At 41.9% G+C, this 18,399-nt stretch overlaps 1 protein-coding gene across 1 annotated transcript in view; it reads left to right on the top strand.

Moving 5' to 3' along the window:
* The first annotated feature begins 639 nt into the window (after nucleotides 1-639).
* SYT1 (synaptotagmin 1) overlaps nucleotides 640-18,399 on the top strand; it is a 350,563-nt gene continuing 332,803 nt past the window's right edge. The window contains 3 exon segments of the mRNA XM_075057975.1: nucleotides 640-751; nucleotides 754-923; nucleotides 925-978. Coding sequence (XP_074914076.1) covers nucleotides 640-751; nucleotides 754-923; nucleotides 925-978 — 336 coding nt within the window.

The following is an 18,399-nucleotide window of genomic DNA, read 5'->3' as shown; positions in this document are numbered from 1 at the left end:
TTCCCTTAATTGAATTTGTTACAGTTACATTTTGCAGACCAATGTTAATCAAAGCTCCCGTTCGGAGTGGATGGATCAAGGGAATTAAGTTAACCCTTGCACGTCCTTACCCGAACACGCGATACGCTCTGCTCTCCCCTAAGCCACGGACGCCTGTCACGACTCACCGCTCAGTCGCGACAGCCCGGGGGCCCGCCGCAGCGGGAGGGCCGCGCACCGCAGGCTCCCTAAAAGTACCGAGCACCGGGGAAGGGGGTTGGGGGGGCGACGGCAGCGCCTGGCGGGGGTCGCCGCCGCTTCTCGCCGGCCCGGGGCACCCCGGACACCCGACGGCCGCTGCGTCCGTGGGCACGGCGCCTCGTGCCAGCCCTGCCCGCCATGCGCGGGGATGCCCTTCTCCTCCCCCTCCCTCTCCTCATCCTCATCCTCACCCTCCTCATCCTCCTCCCGCCTCAGCCCGCCACCGCCCGGCCCGGCCCGGCCCGGCCCCGCCCCGCCCGACGGGGCGGACAGGGACCGCGCGGCCGCGGGATGGGCGAGGCCGGCGCGGCGGTTCCACCCATGCTGGGAGCCGGGCGATTGGCTTAGCGGAACCCGTCTCCCCGCCCCCCAGCCAATGAGGGCGGCGGGCCGGGGGTGATGGGCTGCCTCTCACGGGAGGGATTCCTAGAGACGCTGCAGTGTGGCGGCGCTCCCGGCGCCGCGCAGCCCCCGTGCCGCCTCCGCCTCCCCTCGCCGTGCCCTGCCCTGCCCGCCGCCGAAACTTAACGCCCCGGCGTGCCGCTCCAGCCCCGCCGAGGGCAGGGCGTTGGGGCAGCCCGCCCGCCCGCTTGCCTGCCTGCCGGGCGCGGGGGCGGTCCGCCGCCGCTCTCCCCGCCGTACACCGCAGCTTCGCCCCGGGAGGGGCCCGGCCGCGTGTGGTTGCCGCCGCGGGAAGAGGCTGAAGGACGAACCGGCTGCGCCCGCCCCGGTTGCCAGGTAAAGGCAGCGCTCCGGGGCCGCCGGGCGGTGTCTCCTCGGGCGGGGGCGGGCGGGCTGTGTGTGAGGCGGAAGGGGGGGGGGGGGGGCACACATGCTCCGGGGGCGGCCGCCGCCTGCTCGGCGGCTCCCCCCGCAGCTGCCGGGGGGTGGGGGCCCGCCCCCGGGGCGCTCCCGGTGGGGAGGGGAGGGGGGAGGCGGTTACCGGGGAGGGAAGGGGGGGGCGCCGCCTCAGACAAAGGGGGCGCCCCCCCCCCCCCCCCCGGCTGCGGGAGCGGGGCGCCGTCCGCCCGCCCGCCTTCCCGCCCTCTGCTTCCCTCCCCGGAGCCGGCGCTGAGGCGACCGCCGCCGCGCCAACTTGTTTCCCCGGGTTTCAGCTGCCCTCCTGCCCCCCGACCTCGCCGGGGGGGGTCTGTCCCGGTGGTTGGGGTCGGTGGGACACGCCGGTGTGGCTCCCCCCGGCCCTCCCCTCCTGCCCGCAGGGCAGCAGCGCATCGTTGGGGGATGAATTTCCACAGAGCCTTTTCCTCCATTGCTTCGAAAGGCTGTCGGGCGAACGTGTCTTCTTTCCACGCAATTTCGTTTTGCGTCCTCGGACGTTGTCGCCTTCGTCTTCTTGAAGACCGCTCGCCTCGGTTGGGGTTGGGGTGCGTTGGGGTCCGGTTCGTAGGCGCACACGGTACGGATAGGCGTCAGCGCTCTGCTTAAAAGTTAATTTCGCCTATCGAACTCCGCTAGGTAGGGAGTAGTAAGAAAGTGGCAAAGAATGTTAATATTTCTTTTGTTTCCAGTCTTCTGGAATAAAGATATCAAACGACTACCAGCTTCTGGTAGTCAGTATAGTAAGTAAATTAAATGTAGTCATTGGAATGAGCCTTTATGGCACTTTCCACAATCTGTAATTCAATCATCTCCAATACAAGCTGCCTTTTGCTATTATTCATCAGACCCAGCTGAGTGATTTCTGTCAGATGGGAAGTGGTAGAGAGAAATCTCTAGGTAAATGTAACTGGAAAGCTTTCCAAGTGGAGTCCTAAATGAGCACAGAAAAGCACTTGGCCACAATCTCGAGACAGATGTTAGCATCCAAATAAATCATTTCTTTTGATTGTCCGGGGGATGTCAAGTCTTATTTTCCTTATTTAATAGCCATTTGCAGGTGAAGAAGAGGGAGCTCTGGGTTTATTACCTTGTAAACTCGATGCGAAATGCTGTAGTGCAATAATATTTCACTGTCTCTGAAATAATATTTTCTGTGCAAAGGTCACTAGAGTAATTTTAGATGCACATACATGTCGTAGACCACAAGTAGACTACTAATCAGCAACGGCGATATCGATCCTCCGAGCGGCTATGCAGTGTGCCATCCGTGTTGTGCGTTAATCTGTTAGGCGCTGTTTAAACTGCTTCATTGTCCGAGAGAGTTACTTCATCCTACGAAACGGAGGACAACAGTTGTAGACCCGAGAGGAGACTCCTTTCCCTGGTGGGTCAACATCTAGAGTTACCGATGAGCAATTGTTTTAGGAGTGACCCTGAAAAGCAGAGGGGGAGCTTTTGGGTACAAGGACAATTAGGCAGCAAACTAATTTGCTTTGCGAGGATATGAAATGACATCTCCTGCCATGCTTAAATAAACCTGCTCAGGAAAAGTGTAAGGAGATTCCACGTGTGTCTAGAATAGTATTTTCTTGTCTGTCTTGGCAACAAATGACCTGATTTTATGTCTTGAGTCAAATATGTTTTTTTTTTTTCTTCCAAGCTTTTCGGAATTGTAGTTCTATTAGTAGTGTCTGTGGGGAATATACTTTAATGTGGTCTATTACTTGGCTTGTGGTATAGTTGCTTAAAATTTGCATGCATGCAATTCATAAATTGAAACTATATAGCTTAAAAACATAGTGTAGGCAGCTTGAGTGAGAAGAGATAATTTAAAAAAGAACCACAGGGCAGAAGATAATGACATACTGTAGGAAATAATCATACCCCTGCACTTGCAAAAGCATGAAATGTTCCAGTGTAGCCATTTCATACAAGCCCAATTTTCCTTCACATTAAGATTGCCTAAGTGAGCCTTATTAATGTTTGATGCAAAAGATGCTAAATCCATTTTAAGGATTGATACTGGAATTTAAAGAGGTAGCTCACAGACTAACAGTGCAGTTCTAACACTTTCCCAGAACAAATGTGAAAAAATAATCATTTACCACATGTGTCATAGCAGCACAAGTGGGATATAGCCTTCTCTGTAACACTGACAGGCAAGAAACCCTTTAAAGCCATAGATACAAAACAGTGTTTGATTTAACAATCTGAAATGTTCTCTTACTTTAATCATAACTTAAATCAGATATAAGAGCCCAGAAGATGTTCAGCATTGGTTAGCATGGTAGTTGAGAAGGTGTGAGATAAGGGAAGGTTCTGTTTGTCAGAAGCCTAGAGAGGGTGGTGTGTGGGGGGAAAAAATCTATACTTTTCCAGCTAGCATAGAGAGACCGGAAACATAAAATCAATTTTTATGGTCTTTTGGCAGGGTTGGCTGTAATAAGTGAAAAGAAGGAGCAGCTTAGGGTCTTGGCAGAAGTTTTTAAGCCACTCAGCCGTACAGAACTCAGTTAATTGATGTTTCCTCGCATGAAGATGAAGCTCTTATTTACTATATCACAGTCTTATTCTTGTCCATTCAGCAGTCTGATTACAATTTTAAAAATACTTATGTGTGAATGTGTGTGGTTTTATATTTATGTACACATTTAAACACACAGATAAATTCTTGCTGGGAACTGCGTTCTGAATAAAGGGTGCGCGCAACCTCGTATTACCTGCTGTGGAGGAGACATCAAAGTTTGCAATACAATTGAAAAGGACAAGAAAATATTTCTGCATATCCAGAAGAAAAGCATGGAGGAATTGTTACGTGTGGATACCATGATCTCCTTCCCTCTGCTGGTGATGCCTATATAAATATGCAGTTTCACAAAGAGAAATACTTCATTGTTTGATTTACTTTCATTCTCTACAGAATGTTTGTTTTAAACGTTACTTGGTATCTAGGAAGAAGCTTAATTAGAAATACACATAAGGGAGGCTTGTTAGCCAACTATGAATTTATATTTATTGCTGACATTTACTAAAGATACTTGAGGTTAAAATAAAAGCATTTGCCAGACTAAATAAACAAAGCATTATGTTAACAAATATTTTCAGGATTGTTATGTACAAATGTCATCTTTGCTAGAGTAGGCTTTGCTCCTTCCTAATACACCTCAGTAAGAGGGGGGATTAGGAAATGCTGGTTTTAAACTGTTAACATCTTTTACAGAAATATCAGATACCAAAGCAGAATGCATTAGGAGGGGGGACAACTGACAAGGGCTCTTCATGATTTCTTCTGGTGAGAGGATAAGAGCAGGCTACAGGCAATCTCTTTCAAGGACTACACGGAGTAGCAAAGTGATTTCTACAAGCAGTGCGTGGAAAAAGTTGGCTGGTTTAAATAAAAAAAAAAAAAAAAAAAAAAATTTTTTGTTTCCTGAGGCATGTAATGACCAAAAGCTAGATAGGAGCTGTAACAAAAATGTCTCCTTAAGTATTACTTCTGATAAAAGTCTTAATCAGAATTTTTTTGAGGCTGGCTTTTCTTCTCTATTGTTTTTTTCCCCAGTGACTTAAGATCCATGAAGTGTTCCTCATTCTGTTTGCTATAAATGCTTATAAGAGAGTTGATTATTTTTCTTAACCTGTTTTCTTATCACTACTAGTCTGGAGGTATTTCCCCAGAACAGCAGGCACTGAATGCTTCTCCTTCTCCATCCTAGAGGGAGTGATGTTGCCATCTTTTTAAGTTCTCAGAGGTTTGCTAACTCAGGATGCCACTTCTCTTTCCTAGCCATCCCCAAAGGTGCTGGGAGAAATATGTTGGAACACAAAATAAATCTAGAATGTCTCCTGTGTGGCAGTCTTTGGTCTTTAGTCTTCTTCTAAATGGAAGACCATACAAATTTTAAAAAGTGTCACCAGGAATTATCCAAACAAACTATTTATTATTCATCAACTCAGAATAATTTTATTAATATAATATTTCAGGTATATAGAATTTTATTTAGAAGTAGCTAAAAGCAGTTTGGTTACTTTAAGGATGCTAAGTTTCCTGGGCATTATTCAGGATTTATGGTAGTAGCCAAATGTTCTGTAGTAGTTTTAATAATGTAGCCATCGTTGCAGTGACTAGGTAGTACAGCGCCTCAAGTACATGAGGATACGTGCCTCAAAGCTGCTCAGTGATGATTTAATGAAGTTGATTAAAAACCCATTTATGGGTTCTGTTTTGTACCTTTATCTTAGGGGTATTGTTTTCCTACGTGTGGGTGAAAATCAGTGGAGCAGTTGCAATATGGGAAAGCTGGTAACCGTTATCCAGCTTGGCTCAGAGACAAGATTGCCTGCAAACTCCCTTGTCTCCATGTGTTTGATTAACCATGTAGATATGGCAGTTGAAAATAATTGCAGTGCTTTTGTAGAAGGTGCTGTGGAGATAAAGGTTCCTTGGCAAGTGGTTTATCTAGTTCAGGACCCTGTCTCTAACAGTAATACTTTTTCTAGAAAATGTGTACACATACATCATTAGTCAGGTGGGCATTAGACCTCACTCTTATTTAGAACACTTAATGACCACTTGTAATATGTAGTTTTAATTAACTCTTTTACTTCTTTCCAAAGCTATGGAGAGTATTTATAATAGTCTATTTCTATTTTATTTCTATGATCAAATCTTAGAGTTGGGAGGAATTCTTAGAAGAATGTGACAATTACCATTAAAATGTTTTTTTGTTTGTTTTTTTTAAATTTTATTTTAAAGGCTAAATGTGGTAACTTAAGGAAAGCTTAGTGGCATGGTGTTCTGACAGAAGACACAATGTATTGGCAAATAGTTGAGGGTTAAAGATTGACAGTGTAATGCATCCCAAGCAAAATAGTTCTGAAAGTGTGTTGGTTTTTTTTTTAAATTAAAAAAGAACTGTTTCTGTTTCTTGTTGAAACTGTAAGCTTTGTGTTTTGACTTCAGTAAGTCATTTGATTTAGCTTAGGGTGATGTTCTGGTTGAAAGAAGTAGTACTGTAGAAGGGCATCATTGTCCACGTGAACAGATTAAAATTTTTTTTATTTAATGGATTGGAGAAGAGATAGTGTATGGGGAATCACCGTCTCCATTATTCCAACTCTAATCATTACCTTTAACAGTGATCTGGAATAAAATACAAAATCCATATTCATGAGAATATTTATTAAAATTGGCACAAAAAAATCAGAAGTTGGAAAAAGTGTTATTATAGACTGAGTTCATTTGGTTTCTCATCCTGCTACATCTGAATCGGTGTTTTAGCAAAGTGAACTGTAATACTTTTGCCTACTTCCAGTAGAAAAAAAATTGTGATTTCCCCTTGAAGGGTGGCTCTGAGAAAAGACTTGGGGATTACATCGAGGGAACATCATCTGTCATTGTTTCAAAGAGCAGAGAAGCCATATGCAGCTGTAAACACTGAAGTGCTGAGAGTAGGAAAGGTGCCCAACTTCAAAAAGGATGCTGGATGACTAAAATTAGTCTAGAGAAGGGACCAAGAGTTGCTTCATTTGAGATATGCCAAATCTGCTTCTTGAGACTCCTAAAAGCTTACCATTCCCTTTGGAAAGCTGTGTATGCCAAGAGCTTTCTTGATTCCCACACAATGAAAATACTGGTATTAAATTGTGCTCTAGTATGTAAAAGTTCATGCTGCAGCCTGGCCAGGCATACAAGCTATATGAGCTCAGATGAGAAATAAGGTATCAATTTTTTGTCTATTGGAGTAGCAAGTGTATGGGCTAGCTTACTGAGGAGATGACACCTTTCTACTTGAAGTCTCTGGATCAGCATTTCCTTTCCTTTCAGCTGGAGCAGGTACAAGATCTAGTTTTGATGTAGAGACTGCTGGATTTCTGATTTGTGTTAATCCATGAGAACGGAGTAGATAATCAGCTGTCCTTCTGGCCTTAAAATCACCAACCCCTTGAACTTGCTGCCATTAACTCCTATTGTGTCTCTTGGATTAAACCATATTTTTTGTAAAAGGTGTTTTGACATGTTATTTGTGTAGTGTGAAGAGGCTCTGTCTGAACTTCTCTTAAGCTGCCCTTGTATGTTATAATCCTATTTTGTCCCACCTTACTGACAAGAAATTCCTGCTTGTTTATCTAACTGGTGCTAATCTTTGAGACCTGATTTAAAGCCCATAAAAACTGATAACTGTTCCTTCCATTTATTTTGTTCCTCTGATGTGCCCTAAAACTATAAATTGTGCTTATTAATACGAATTCTGTTTAAGAAGAGATTGCCTGTTACTCTTTTAAGTGTGGGAGGACCAATATCATGTGTCCCATCAGTCTGGCCTGGGCTTGTGTAAATAGGCCTTAATTAGTTTGCAGGTGCCCATCAGTCAGGTACTGTGTTCTGCCAAACCCCTTCTGGAGCTGGCCTGGCAGGTGGCAATGGTTGCACCTAGCATCTGAGCCAGGGAACCCTGTCCTGAACCCACTTTGCACCAGGATAAACTTGCTTTGGTGAGAATCTTCTGTGTCCTCTTTCTGTGTGTCGAGCTGTGGATGGTTAATTGGCGGTGTCTCTTATGAGAGGGGTGCAGCTCTGCTGAAGTGGCAGGTAAGAGTTGTCTTTGAGAGTGTCCTCCCACTGAATTGCCAAAGAGATGTCCTTGAGTAGTCCAGGCGAGGGTGGAAGGTAAACACGTCTTTGACTGTAAGTGGAGAGATGGTTGAATTGCAGGATTTCTGGACCCTGAAATTAAAGTTTACCTCTTTGCTAACAGCCCAAGTGTTTAATTAAAGATGTATCTGTTAAACTGTTGCATTTGATAACTGTATCTGGGACACTAACATTTCCTCAGGAAAAGTCTGACAGTAGATGCCTTTTTATCTTTTCTGTAGTTTTAATTTCATCATAGTTTTTCATATACTAATAACAAGAAGTTGTCTTGCACTTGCTCTTCAGATTCAGCTTGCTTGCTTGCAGCTTTGTTAGCTTACTCAGCTGCTAGTTAGAGCAGAGAAGCACCAGGATATATCCATGTGACCTTGACAGAGGTCAGTTGCTTCTTCATGATATGCTGTAGCTGTACAAGGCCTTTGCTACTCTTCTCTTGTATATTTGTTTTATTTTTGTAAATCCTGCATAATAGGATTGAAAGGTTTGTTTTCTGTATTAATGTGTATTTAGCGCTCTTTTAGCTTGCTGAGAAAATGCTAAAAGTGAAAACTTCAAGTAAAATCATCTGGGACAAACCCACCTGAAATCATGTGCCATAGCTCTTCCTTGCATTTGTCATTTTCAAAAATATATGTCCACTTTTTAATAATGACATAGACCTACTTTAATATTTGATATGCAAATATTAGCTTTACAAATCGTACACTGGCTAATAATTGTGAGCTGTTTACTCTAGAATAAATTATTCTTTATAAATATTGATGGAAGTTCTGTGTTGTTATAGGTGTGCAAGGCATAAAACCTGCTATGAAAATAAGTATTTTAGAAGAAGAATCATAGTAATAAATGTTTTATCTCAATATCAAGGAGCTAGAACACAGACTTATGAACTGAGTAGTGTTTATCCATGTAGTGTCAATTAGCTTCTAAAGCAACAGCCAGCCAAATGTCCATTAAAGGTGACAAACCAGTCTTCTGCAGGCATAGTAGAGACTGTCTACACTGTTACTGAAGGGTTCAAATGTATCCCTAAAGCCAAAACCTTTTTCTGCCTTTCCAGATAGCTCTTCGATATCTGTACCCATCAACAGGATTCCAAAATGTACGCATTGCATATAGGTGAAAGGAAAAATAGTTGGCACAATTTAAATGGCACTTGTCAATACTATGCTAGTTACAGTTTTTTTCTGAATTTCCTTTTAGTATTAACATGCAACTAAGAGCATTTAATTTGCTTTGGGTTGAATTTTGGCTCTTAGAATGGCTCTGCTCTTCAGCTACTTTTAAAACAATTTACGAGTTCAATGGTGTTAACTGATTTCACAGAATAAAGATAAATTATTTGCTGAAAGGGGTCATCACCTGCATTGCCTTAGTCTGTGGTGTTATTGCCTTCTCCCACTCAGTTCTGTGACCTTTTTTGTGATGAAGAAAAGTAATCTCTTCTGGGGAGGTGAAAACCCAACCTCTTAGCATAGTTGGCAGTGTTGGCTTTAGATGTTTTAAGTAGGTGAATGTGTAAGTTTGAAAGGATGAACACAAGGGTGGACAGAAGGCCATAGGTAGGTGTAGTGAATACTGAGCCTAGATGAAGATATAATCAGATTGTTAACAAATAATCAAGGTTTTTTCTTCCATTAGGCCAAATATTGGCTATTTCATGGGTCCTTTTGGGATAAATGTATTGATGGTTCTGAATAGCTTAAGAGTTGTGCTGATAAGGTAATACAAGGATTTATCTTTAAACTGTGAAAAATACTAGTTCAGCCTGTCCTGCTTCCAGCCATAGTGCTGGTAAGATGCTTAAAGGTAGTTGCTTCAATCAGGCTTAGAGATAATTATATTGAATAAATTCTAAGTATGAAGTCTGAGGTGTATTGTAAATAATGTAGAACTGTGCTTAGTGTTCATCTCATGCTGTAGTACTTGTAAAAAAAGAGTAGGGGAATGTACTGAAAGTTTCCCACTCTTACAGACCATCAGCAAGTTTATTGATTGTGATTCATCAAGTTTATTGTAATTTACAGCTATTGCCCCCTTATTACTGGATGTATGAGTTTTCTGTATGTTTGCAAAATTGTAGTAGGACTGGGAGGAACTAAAGGTAAAGGGCTTAGCAGTGACGTGTGCGAGTGGAGGGGCTGTATGTTGCTCAGTGACGGTCAAAAATTCTGTCTGTGTTGGTGCAGAGATAAAGATGATGACCTATATAACACTGCATAGCAGAGATGGAACCAATGTTAGCTGGTTAGTTGCAGCAAGTTGGTCTCCAGGACTAACATGCAATAAGCATGTTCACCCCAGTGGCCAGTATCCTTGCAAATGTAGATACAGTCACAGCGTGTACAATAGCTATTTGTTTTAAAAGCATAAATACATGTTTTTTTTCCTAGATAAGGCACACAGAGTGAGCCTGGACCGGACATGTGCTGAAATTTTGTTTTCTGTTACAAAGCAACTGCTTCAGGCCACATTGTTATTTCTATTGGACTTTGTCTAATATTGTATATCCAATTCAGGCTCACTTAGACCCAAATTTTTGTTAATATATTTCTCAGTGAATCATATTTCCTTTTATTAGATGAGCTGAATTAGATCCCAGAAATGTAGATATTTTTTTTTTCCTTCAAAGCACCTATAGATGACTTGGAAGGCTGCATAAAAAGTCATTTATTGTCACCATCACTTAGAATAGCTAGTTAGACTTTTAAACCTATTTTGTTTTTCTAGGCTGCTTGCTTACCTGGACACATGGGAAAAATCAAAAGCAGTATTTTATTTTTTTTGTGAACATCCCAATGTGTGATGGGCAAGTTTCTAAATTTTTTTCATATGGAATAAAGGAAAAGATACTGGGTGGGGTGTGTGTGTGTGTGTGTGATGGCTCACCTCTCCACATCCTCCATTAGCATGGTAAAATCCGAATGTGGGTTGTAACTGGTGACAGCTGCTTCATCAAGAGCTGCTTCATGTTTGTCAAAAGCAGTGTTTGCTTTGCAGTCTCTTTAGAACAGGGCCTGACATATCTTGTAATGTGTTTATACTGTACCTAACATAATAGGATCCAGATCTTTGACTGGGGATGTGGACTGCTGTGCAAAACAAATAATAATTAGCCCAAATGTTGAAAAAGTGCCATTATTTTATGCCCCCAGAGATCAATAAACAATTCATTGCTGTAACCATATCAACCTTCTCCTTCAAAGGGATTTTAATTGTATCATGGAAACTTCATACTTGAAAATGTGAATGCTTGTCTGTTAGGCACTCTGCTAGATATAAGTGTATTTTCCTGGTCATTAAGGCTGTACTGGTCATACTAGGGGATTTGGACACTCAGTTTAGAGCTCTATTTAGAAACTATGCTGAGTTACTCTTTACAACCTCTTTACCTTCATCCTGGTACAACTTAGGAATTTATCAGTTTTAAATAGAAAAAGTGTTTCCAGTTTCCCAGTAATCTGATTTGCCACTTTCCAGTTGAAAACTGGGTAAACTGTTTGGCTTGCTACTGAAGAAAGCTATTTTATGCATAATGCCATGCTCTCACATCTGGGATTTGAATGATTTGCAGGTGGGATGGTACAAAGGGGCTAGATTTTAGCCTGATGTGGACAGGAGGGAATTTATCTGGCATAAAGGGGATAAACTAGTTCCAGCTCCAGCAATACTTAAGAGACTAGCTACTTCATGCCAGAAAGCAATGTCTAAAAGTCTCTATGATGGAGGAATTAGCAAAGTTCTGCTACATCAGCTTCCCCAGTACAGGAGCCAGTTTATCTGTCTGGAGGTTGATGTAATTATTGGAGATTTCTGCCCCCCCTTTCAATGAGAAGTTGATACAGGAGAACATCTAGTCCTACTCTGATACATGGTAGCATAAATGGGCAAAACAAATTGAAAGCCAAAACTGTAACTGCCCAGGTAGCCTGTCTTGAAGGTAGACCTGCAGATTTCAGGTGAAGATTTTAGGATTAGCTTTTTGTGAAGTGTGCAAGTCTGTACACATCAGGTGGTCATTTATATTATGTAGGACCCAATCAAAGTAGTGTCCTATTGATGTGGTGAAACATAGATCCCATATGACAGATGGGGATCAATGGCAGGGGGAGATTAAGGATGGGATTCATCTCATTTAACTTTAAATACCCTTAGAAGGTGATTCATTTGACCTACCTTAGGCATCTGTCTTGGTGTGAGACTGACTGCTCTCTGGAGGTATCTGTTCCTTTCCAGTGACTGTAAAAATCACTGGGATCACTAGGTGAGACTTAATCAGTCTAATTTTAGACACCTGGCATGGGACACCAAGTAATGTGCCTAAGGCCTTTCTGGGGAGCCTGTGGCTAAGGCTGAAAACTGAACCCAGGTTTTCTGAATCCAAATTAACAGTGCTAATTACAATACTGTCTTTTCTACGAAGAGGAGAATTAGATCTATGTCTAGAACTAGTGTGTGGTGACTGATTAAAATTGCTTTTAACAGTTGCAAATAAAAAAAGTAATTGGTCCAAAGGGGGGGTGGTGGTGTATTTGGAAGTACCCAGTTAAGATCCAGCTCAAATTATTATACTGTATTTGATTCATGGGATTATGTCAACCTCAATAGTGCAGTAACTGTGCAAGAGTCTAGGTTTAAAAAGAGTATTTGGAGATAAATGTTTTGCTGTGTAGAATAGCAAATTTGTCTGTCTGCAGAATCCGTGCAGTGCTGTTGGGAAGGAATAAACGTTATATCCTAAAGTACAGTTCTTAATAGTAATGAAAACTTTACTGTCAGCTCCACAGAAAGATGGACATCTTGTCAGTAAAACTGTAGATAAAGGTCTGTTGTATTGGGGGTGACAATATTGTATTCGTGGTTATGGGCAGTTCATTGAAGTCAGTCCTGTCCAGTCTGTGCTGGTGAAAGTGGGCTTGCACGAAAGGAGACACCTTACATTACTGTGAATCACAACAGTTAAGAGGTACAGTGTTTTCTGAAATGTGAATACTAAAGCTGTTAGGGAGAGCACTATGGGCTTTGCCAGGCTTTGGATCTTGCCTGAAGCGTGCAGGGAACCAAGCAGGTCTGCACAAATGGTAGTGATGGAAATAGTTGTGCTTGGCAAAGTAGAGGAAGGCTTGTTGTATTGCCTCTCCTCTGGTGAGCAAAGCTCTTGGAGGAGAGAAGAAAAGCAGCAGCTCAGGTGTTGCTAGAGTGTGTGTTTTCCCCCTCTGAACTGCAGTGAGTTTTGCACCTGAGCAGGCACAGTGCTTTTTGGGGGTTAGCTTGGTTCTTCCTTGCCTCCCTGCACATGCCTGCCCCCTTCTTCCACCTTAATGTACTTTAAGGCTGTAGTTTTGGTGTGGTTTGTGACTGAGATGAAATCCTGTTTTCTGAGCTGTAGTGCAGAAACTGTTTAAATAGCTTTGTGTAATTTGTACATGGAAATCTGCTCACATGATCCTGGTAATATGTGACCCCCTTAAATTCACGGCATCTCATCTCTACTTGGGAATACGCTGTGGTGTTAAAGCTTCAGGGTGTAAAATATATTTCTCAATGAAGTGCTGTGGAAAAAAAAAAGGGAAAAATTCTGCTATATTAAGATAAAACAGAAGCTGGTAATGTGGAGAATAAAATAGGATGTATATTTTAAGCCGATGCAATTTCTTCCTCTAAAGAATGGGAAATGGCTATTGGTTTCCCAGTACTGTGTATAGTAGGAACTGTATCTTCAGGTTAGTTGTAAAGTTAAATTAGAATGGCCTAGAAATAATTTTTCAGAGTACTGGATTTTTCTATCACAGCAAAATGGTTGTCTTGTTGATACCTTTGGTCAGGAGAATTTCTCATTTGTTTCTAGCCTCCTTTGAGTCAGCAGCTAAACATGTGTTTATACCTAAACGAACCTTTATAAGCTAGACATCAACTATATATAAAGGCAGAACAGTACATCTAAAATCTGTCACACTGTCAGAGTGCAACTGTTTTCTCTACAAATATGGAAATTGTCACTTATCTGCATTCTCTCCCTGCCCTACTTTCCCCCCCATATGTTGATATTCACCCATGTGAAAGAGGCCAATTATACTTTGGCCGTTGTATAAATAATGCAGAGGTTGTCAGTAGCAGAGGAAAATTTATGTTAGAAAACTGAGGGAGTGAATAAGGAAATAAAAGCACCTTCTAAAGAGGGCAGTGATCTCTGTTTCTATATCACTTCATGTTAAAAAAAGGTATTAAAAAAAAAGCTTTTAGCAGTTATAATTCTTCGTCTGAGGACTCGCTTTAATAATAAAATCCCAGGTCAATCGTCCATCAGGCTATCTTCCCTTTTGATTTTCCCCAGGCCCTCCTGGGAGCAGGCACTGGGTCTTTCCCCTTGGCCGGGAGAGGTGCTGAGCAGCGCCTGCGCTGGAGGGATGCCCCGGGATCGTGGCAGGGCTCAAAGGAAGCGCGCATCTCTTCCCTCTGGCTTTATGGAGAACACTTGGGAAAAACAATGCAATCTGGAGTCAGACTACCTTGAAAGTAAATTAATTGGGCTCAGTAAAGGTGGGCTGGTGAACTTCAGAGCAACTGGGGTTGGCTCTGGGTAGCTGTTGTCAGCAGAGCGAGGGCCTGGGTGCTTGCTGGGGCACAGGCTGACTTGGAGTTGCAGGGAAGTTGGCCAAGCGAAATAGCACCTTGTTAGTGCGGCTTATCGATGGCCACCTCTTCGGGGAGGTGCTCAAAATGTGATCCCAGATGATGTACAGAATTTGTTTTAACTTGTCTCCCTCATCCAGCTGCTGTTTCTCTTGAGTATTATTCTGAGAGAGAGAGGATGCCGTGGCCTTAAATTTAGTTGTATATAGCAAGCCCTCGGAGGGTCTTGCTGACCTGACAGCAGTCTTCAGCAAAACTTGCTAGGCTGCACGTCTGCTGGGTCTGCGATGCCTCTGACTAGGGCATCAACAGCAGATGAACGATGTACTCGCCCTTGTCTTTCATCACTGACTCTGTTTTCTGGTGGTGATGCTCTTAATGTAGCCGTCAAACAGGATACTTAAAGAAGGAGGTAAAGAAAAGCCTGCATCCTTGGTGAGGCTTAAAACAGGAGTCATAAGGAGATGAGCGAGTATCTCCTATGTTTCTGACTGGGGAGCTGAAATTTTCCTCGTTATCTTTACTTTTTCATGATTGAGCTGTTTGTTTCCAGATGGCTCCCGTGCTCATGAGGATGGGGACACGCATGGCCCAATCTGTTCAGCTGCAGGCCTCTCATCAAACACAGCCCAAGGTGCTGGGCACGCTGGCCTGTTCAGAGCAGTTTGGCGGCCCATCCTGTAGCAATTACTCTAGTGCTTTCATTTCCAGATACGAAGGCTTTGAAACAGCATCCTTTTGTGGGAAAAAGAGATTTCAAGGTTCAGAAACTGCAATGCAAAACTGCAGCCACCTATCACCTTTCTAATGAAACTGAATTTATCAGTGTTTCTAAATGTGACCACAGTAGCAAAACATTTTGAACTTTTTTCTTCCAGGTGTTGGTTTCGGTAAACTACTTTTTTTTTCCATTCTGCAATAGCAGAATTCTTAGTGTAGCATCAGGTATGTCAGGTGTAATATGTAAATAGTTATGATGGTTTTTTTCACTTCTGTCGGAACTCCTCACCAGAGAAGAGAGATGGTATGTGAAAATACAAAGTCAGCACCATGTGTTTAAGGCTACAGTGTCACTCTTGGAGAGACCTTGAACAACACTTGCTCTTTTTTTGGAACACCCAAGTATGATTCTTGGATTGCTTTTACCTATGGCTGTGTTAGGATTTGAACTGACTAGACGTTTTTCCCATACTTTTCTTCCCTTACACATTCCCTTTTTTACCATACTTTTTTTAAAAACTGAGGGGAGAAGGATGAGATGTATAATTAAACACAGGTATCTGCAAAAAACTCTGGTTAGAAGGTAAATAGCATGCAACATACTGGAAAGGCTAAAGAGGTGTCACGTATATAATAAAAAAACCCCCATCGTTAATACAGTAGACAAGGTGATTGGGTATCACCCTATTGACCCTATGTTTATCACTGATTCAGTGTGTTAATCAACTGTTCTTCAGTGATTAAAATCTGGATTTCTGAGTGCTCTTGTTCCATTCTCCTGGGAAGTATGGTGGTACTGGGTGGGTAAACCTTGAAGTCCCTATGCTAAGGCACTCATCCTATACAGTGCTCTGTGCATGAGTCTCTGAGCATCTGGAAATACCTCTGAAGTTAAAGTAATCTGTACAAGTGAAATTGTACTTGTATGTAAAAAAACCCCAAACAAACTAACAAACTTCTGAAATAAAAGCATGAGAGGCTGCTATCAAATGGCTGTGTGTGTAGACTTACTTTTGCTGGGAGGAGATCTTGGGGAAACCTTTCACCATATCAGATTGGTTTTTTTTAAGAGAAAATGGCATATCTCAGCTGAGAATCTCTTCAGAGAACACATTATTGATATGTCTGCTTGTGAAGGTATACCAGAGAGATTAAGAGAAGTCTATGAAATATTTCAAATAGCTTATAAAAAGGGAATAATTTTCTGTTTTGTTTTTCCAATAACTCTTTCAAACTCCTGTTACAGTTTAAGAGACACTCACTGCTCCATTCTAAGGAATACTGTTGAACCCTAGCACGCTTCATTATGGTTTATTAGGAAATGGGTAGTCTTCTGAAACCTTAGTCACCTGGTTATTATTGCAGCAAGATTTTGTCTCAAGAGTTCTGTGTGGTTTAAATTTTCTGAAGTTTGTTTAGAAACTTTCACTTGGAAATCAAGCTGTTTCTACCTCTGCTGTATTACAGCGGTGTTTAAAAATAACTGTAAGTGTGTAAGTTCAGATGGCTATCACATCAAATAGCTGCAAAAGGATGTAGGAGTCCCATATGGAAAACATTATCATGGGTCACAAGACTGAAACACTTCAGAGAATGCTGAATTTTTTTGGACCCATTAATACTGAATACTAGTAAAATAAAGCATTTAGAAATAAATTTCTGTTGCTTAAGTAGCTTTAGTTTCTGTTCAACAGCAGAAAACCAGTCATTACTCATATCACTTGGTGACATTGAACACTAGACATATCAGTCTTTGTCAAAATGAGAAGTCATTTTTAGTTCTGTATGTTATAAAAAAGAACATAACCCTCTAAATCGTTCTTGTCCATACTTGTGATGAACAGCATTGTACAAACTAGAGTTCATTAAAACTTCAAAATTCCAATTATGCAAGTAATTGGGCCTAAAGATTACTATCCTTATTGTGGAGCAGAATGTCTTAATGCTTTCTGTTGACAACTGAAGAAAAACTAAGTGTGCTGAAAGTATAAAATGTCGAGATAGTTGGGTTTTTTCCTGCCCCCCCCCCCCCCCCCCTTTTTTTTCGTATTTTGACTTTCTGAGCTGATTTCATTGGAACTTCTGTAGATATAGGCAATTGGTAGGGCTGCAGGGGGGACAGGTTTAAGCTGCAGGAGAAACTTGCAGCAATACAGAAACCTGACACAAAATAATATCTCCAATTTTTACATGGAAACTTTTCACTACTGTTTCAGTTTTCAGTAGATTATATTTTTGGAAGAAAAAAATCAATTATGCTGACAATAGCAATAATGACATTACACGTAAGGACTTCAAAGTTTACTTTCCACAAAGACTAGAAGAAAAAACTGCACAGGAGTTCCCTTCCATGGTAGAAGATAGTGACATATTATTCCATTCAATTTTAGGTTGTGCTTCATTGCTTTTGAAATAGATCTACTTGGGACATATGCCCAAACTCAAGATGTGGTCAATGTGCTACTACGATTATTTCGTCATTGAAGAGCTCTTTTTGCCAGAGAAAGAATTATCTAAGGCAGATGCTACTGTGACAAACAGCTTGATACTCACTACAATAGATGCTGAAAAGTTTAATATGGTAAGAATTGTAACAGTGTCAAGATCATAAATGCTTAACAATCTTGTCCATCTTAAGCATATATGGGAGGCAATACTTGACAGAAGATCTCCCCAAGTTTTTGGGGTGAAGGGCAAAACTGAATAGCTAAATTACTGTTTATGCAGGTCAGGATTTGTAAATGACTGGTTTTATCAGCAGTGCCCAGCTTGAAGCACATTTGGAAGTGCCTTGTTTTCAGCATGTGCTGGGCATGCATCCTGCTAAAATCAGGCTTTATCCACGCTTGACCTGAAGGCAAGTTTTATTCATGTGTTAGAGAAACTATGAGATAGGGACACTTTGAGCACAGACTGGTAGGACTATAGAGAAAGTTGCCTGATCCTGTGTTATAGGTCTGTCTTCCCCATCCAGGATGTCCTGGGTACTGGTCCTATGCATCCCATGTATGGTCTTTGAGAGAGCATAGCTATACTGTGTAAAATGTGATTAATAGGTAAAACACACTTTGTTAGAGCAGTACAATGGCTTTTAGGAGTTCTTTCAAGTTGGCACCAAGCTCTTCATCTTCTCAGTACCCACTGAGTAGATGCATATGGAAGTATTACTATAAATTTTGGTATGTCCTCAGTGTCACTTGACTTAACCATCTTAAAGGTAGCTGGCTAGTCCAAGCTGTGAAGGGTGATTTTCTATCATTAAAAGACAGAGAAGAAGGGATTCTTCATTGTCCCAATTTTAGATAGCCATT

Source organism: Buteo buteo, chromosome 26 (genome assembly GCF_964188355.1).
Source record: "Buteo buteo chromosome 26, bButBut1.hap1.1, whole genome shotgun sequence".
NCBI lineage: Eukaryota > Metazoa > Chordata > Aves > Accipitriformes > Accipitridae > Buteo > Buteo buteo.
Note: the sequence above shows the minus strand (reverse complement) of the source record. Positions and strands in the feature narration are given on the sequence as shown.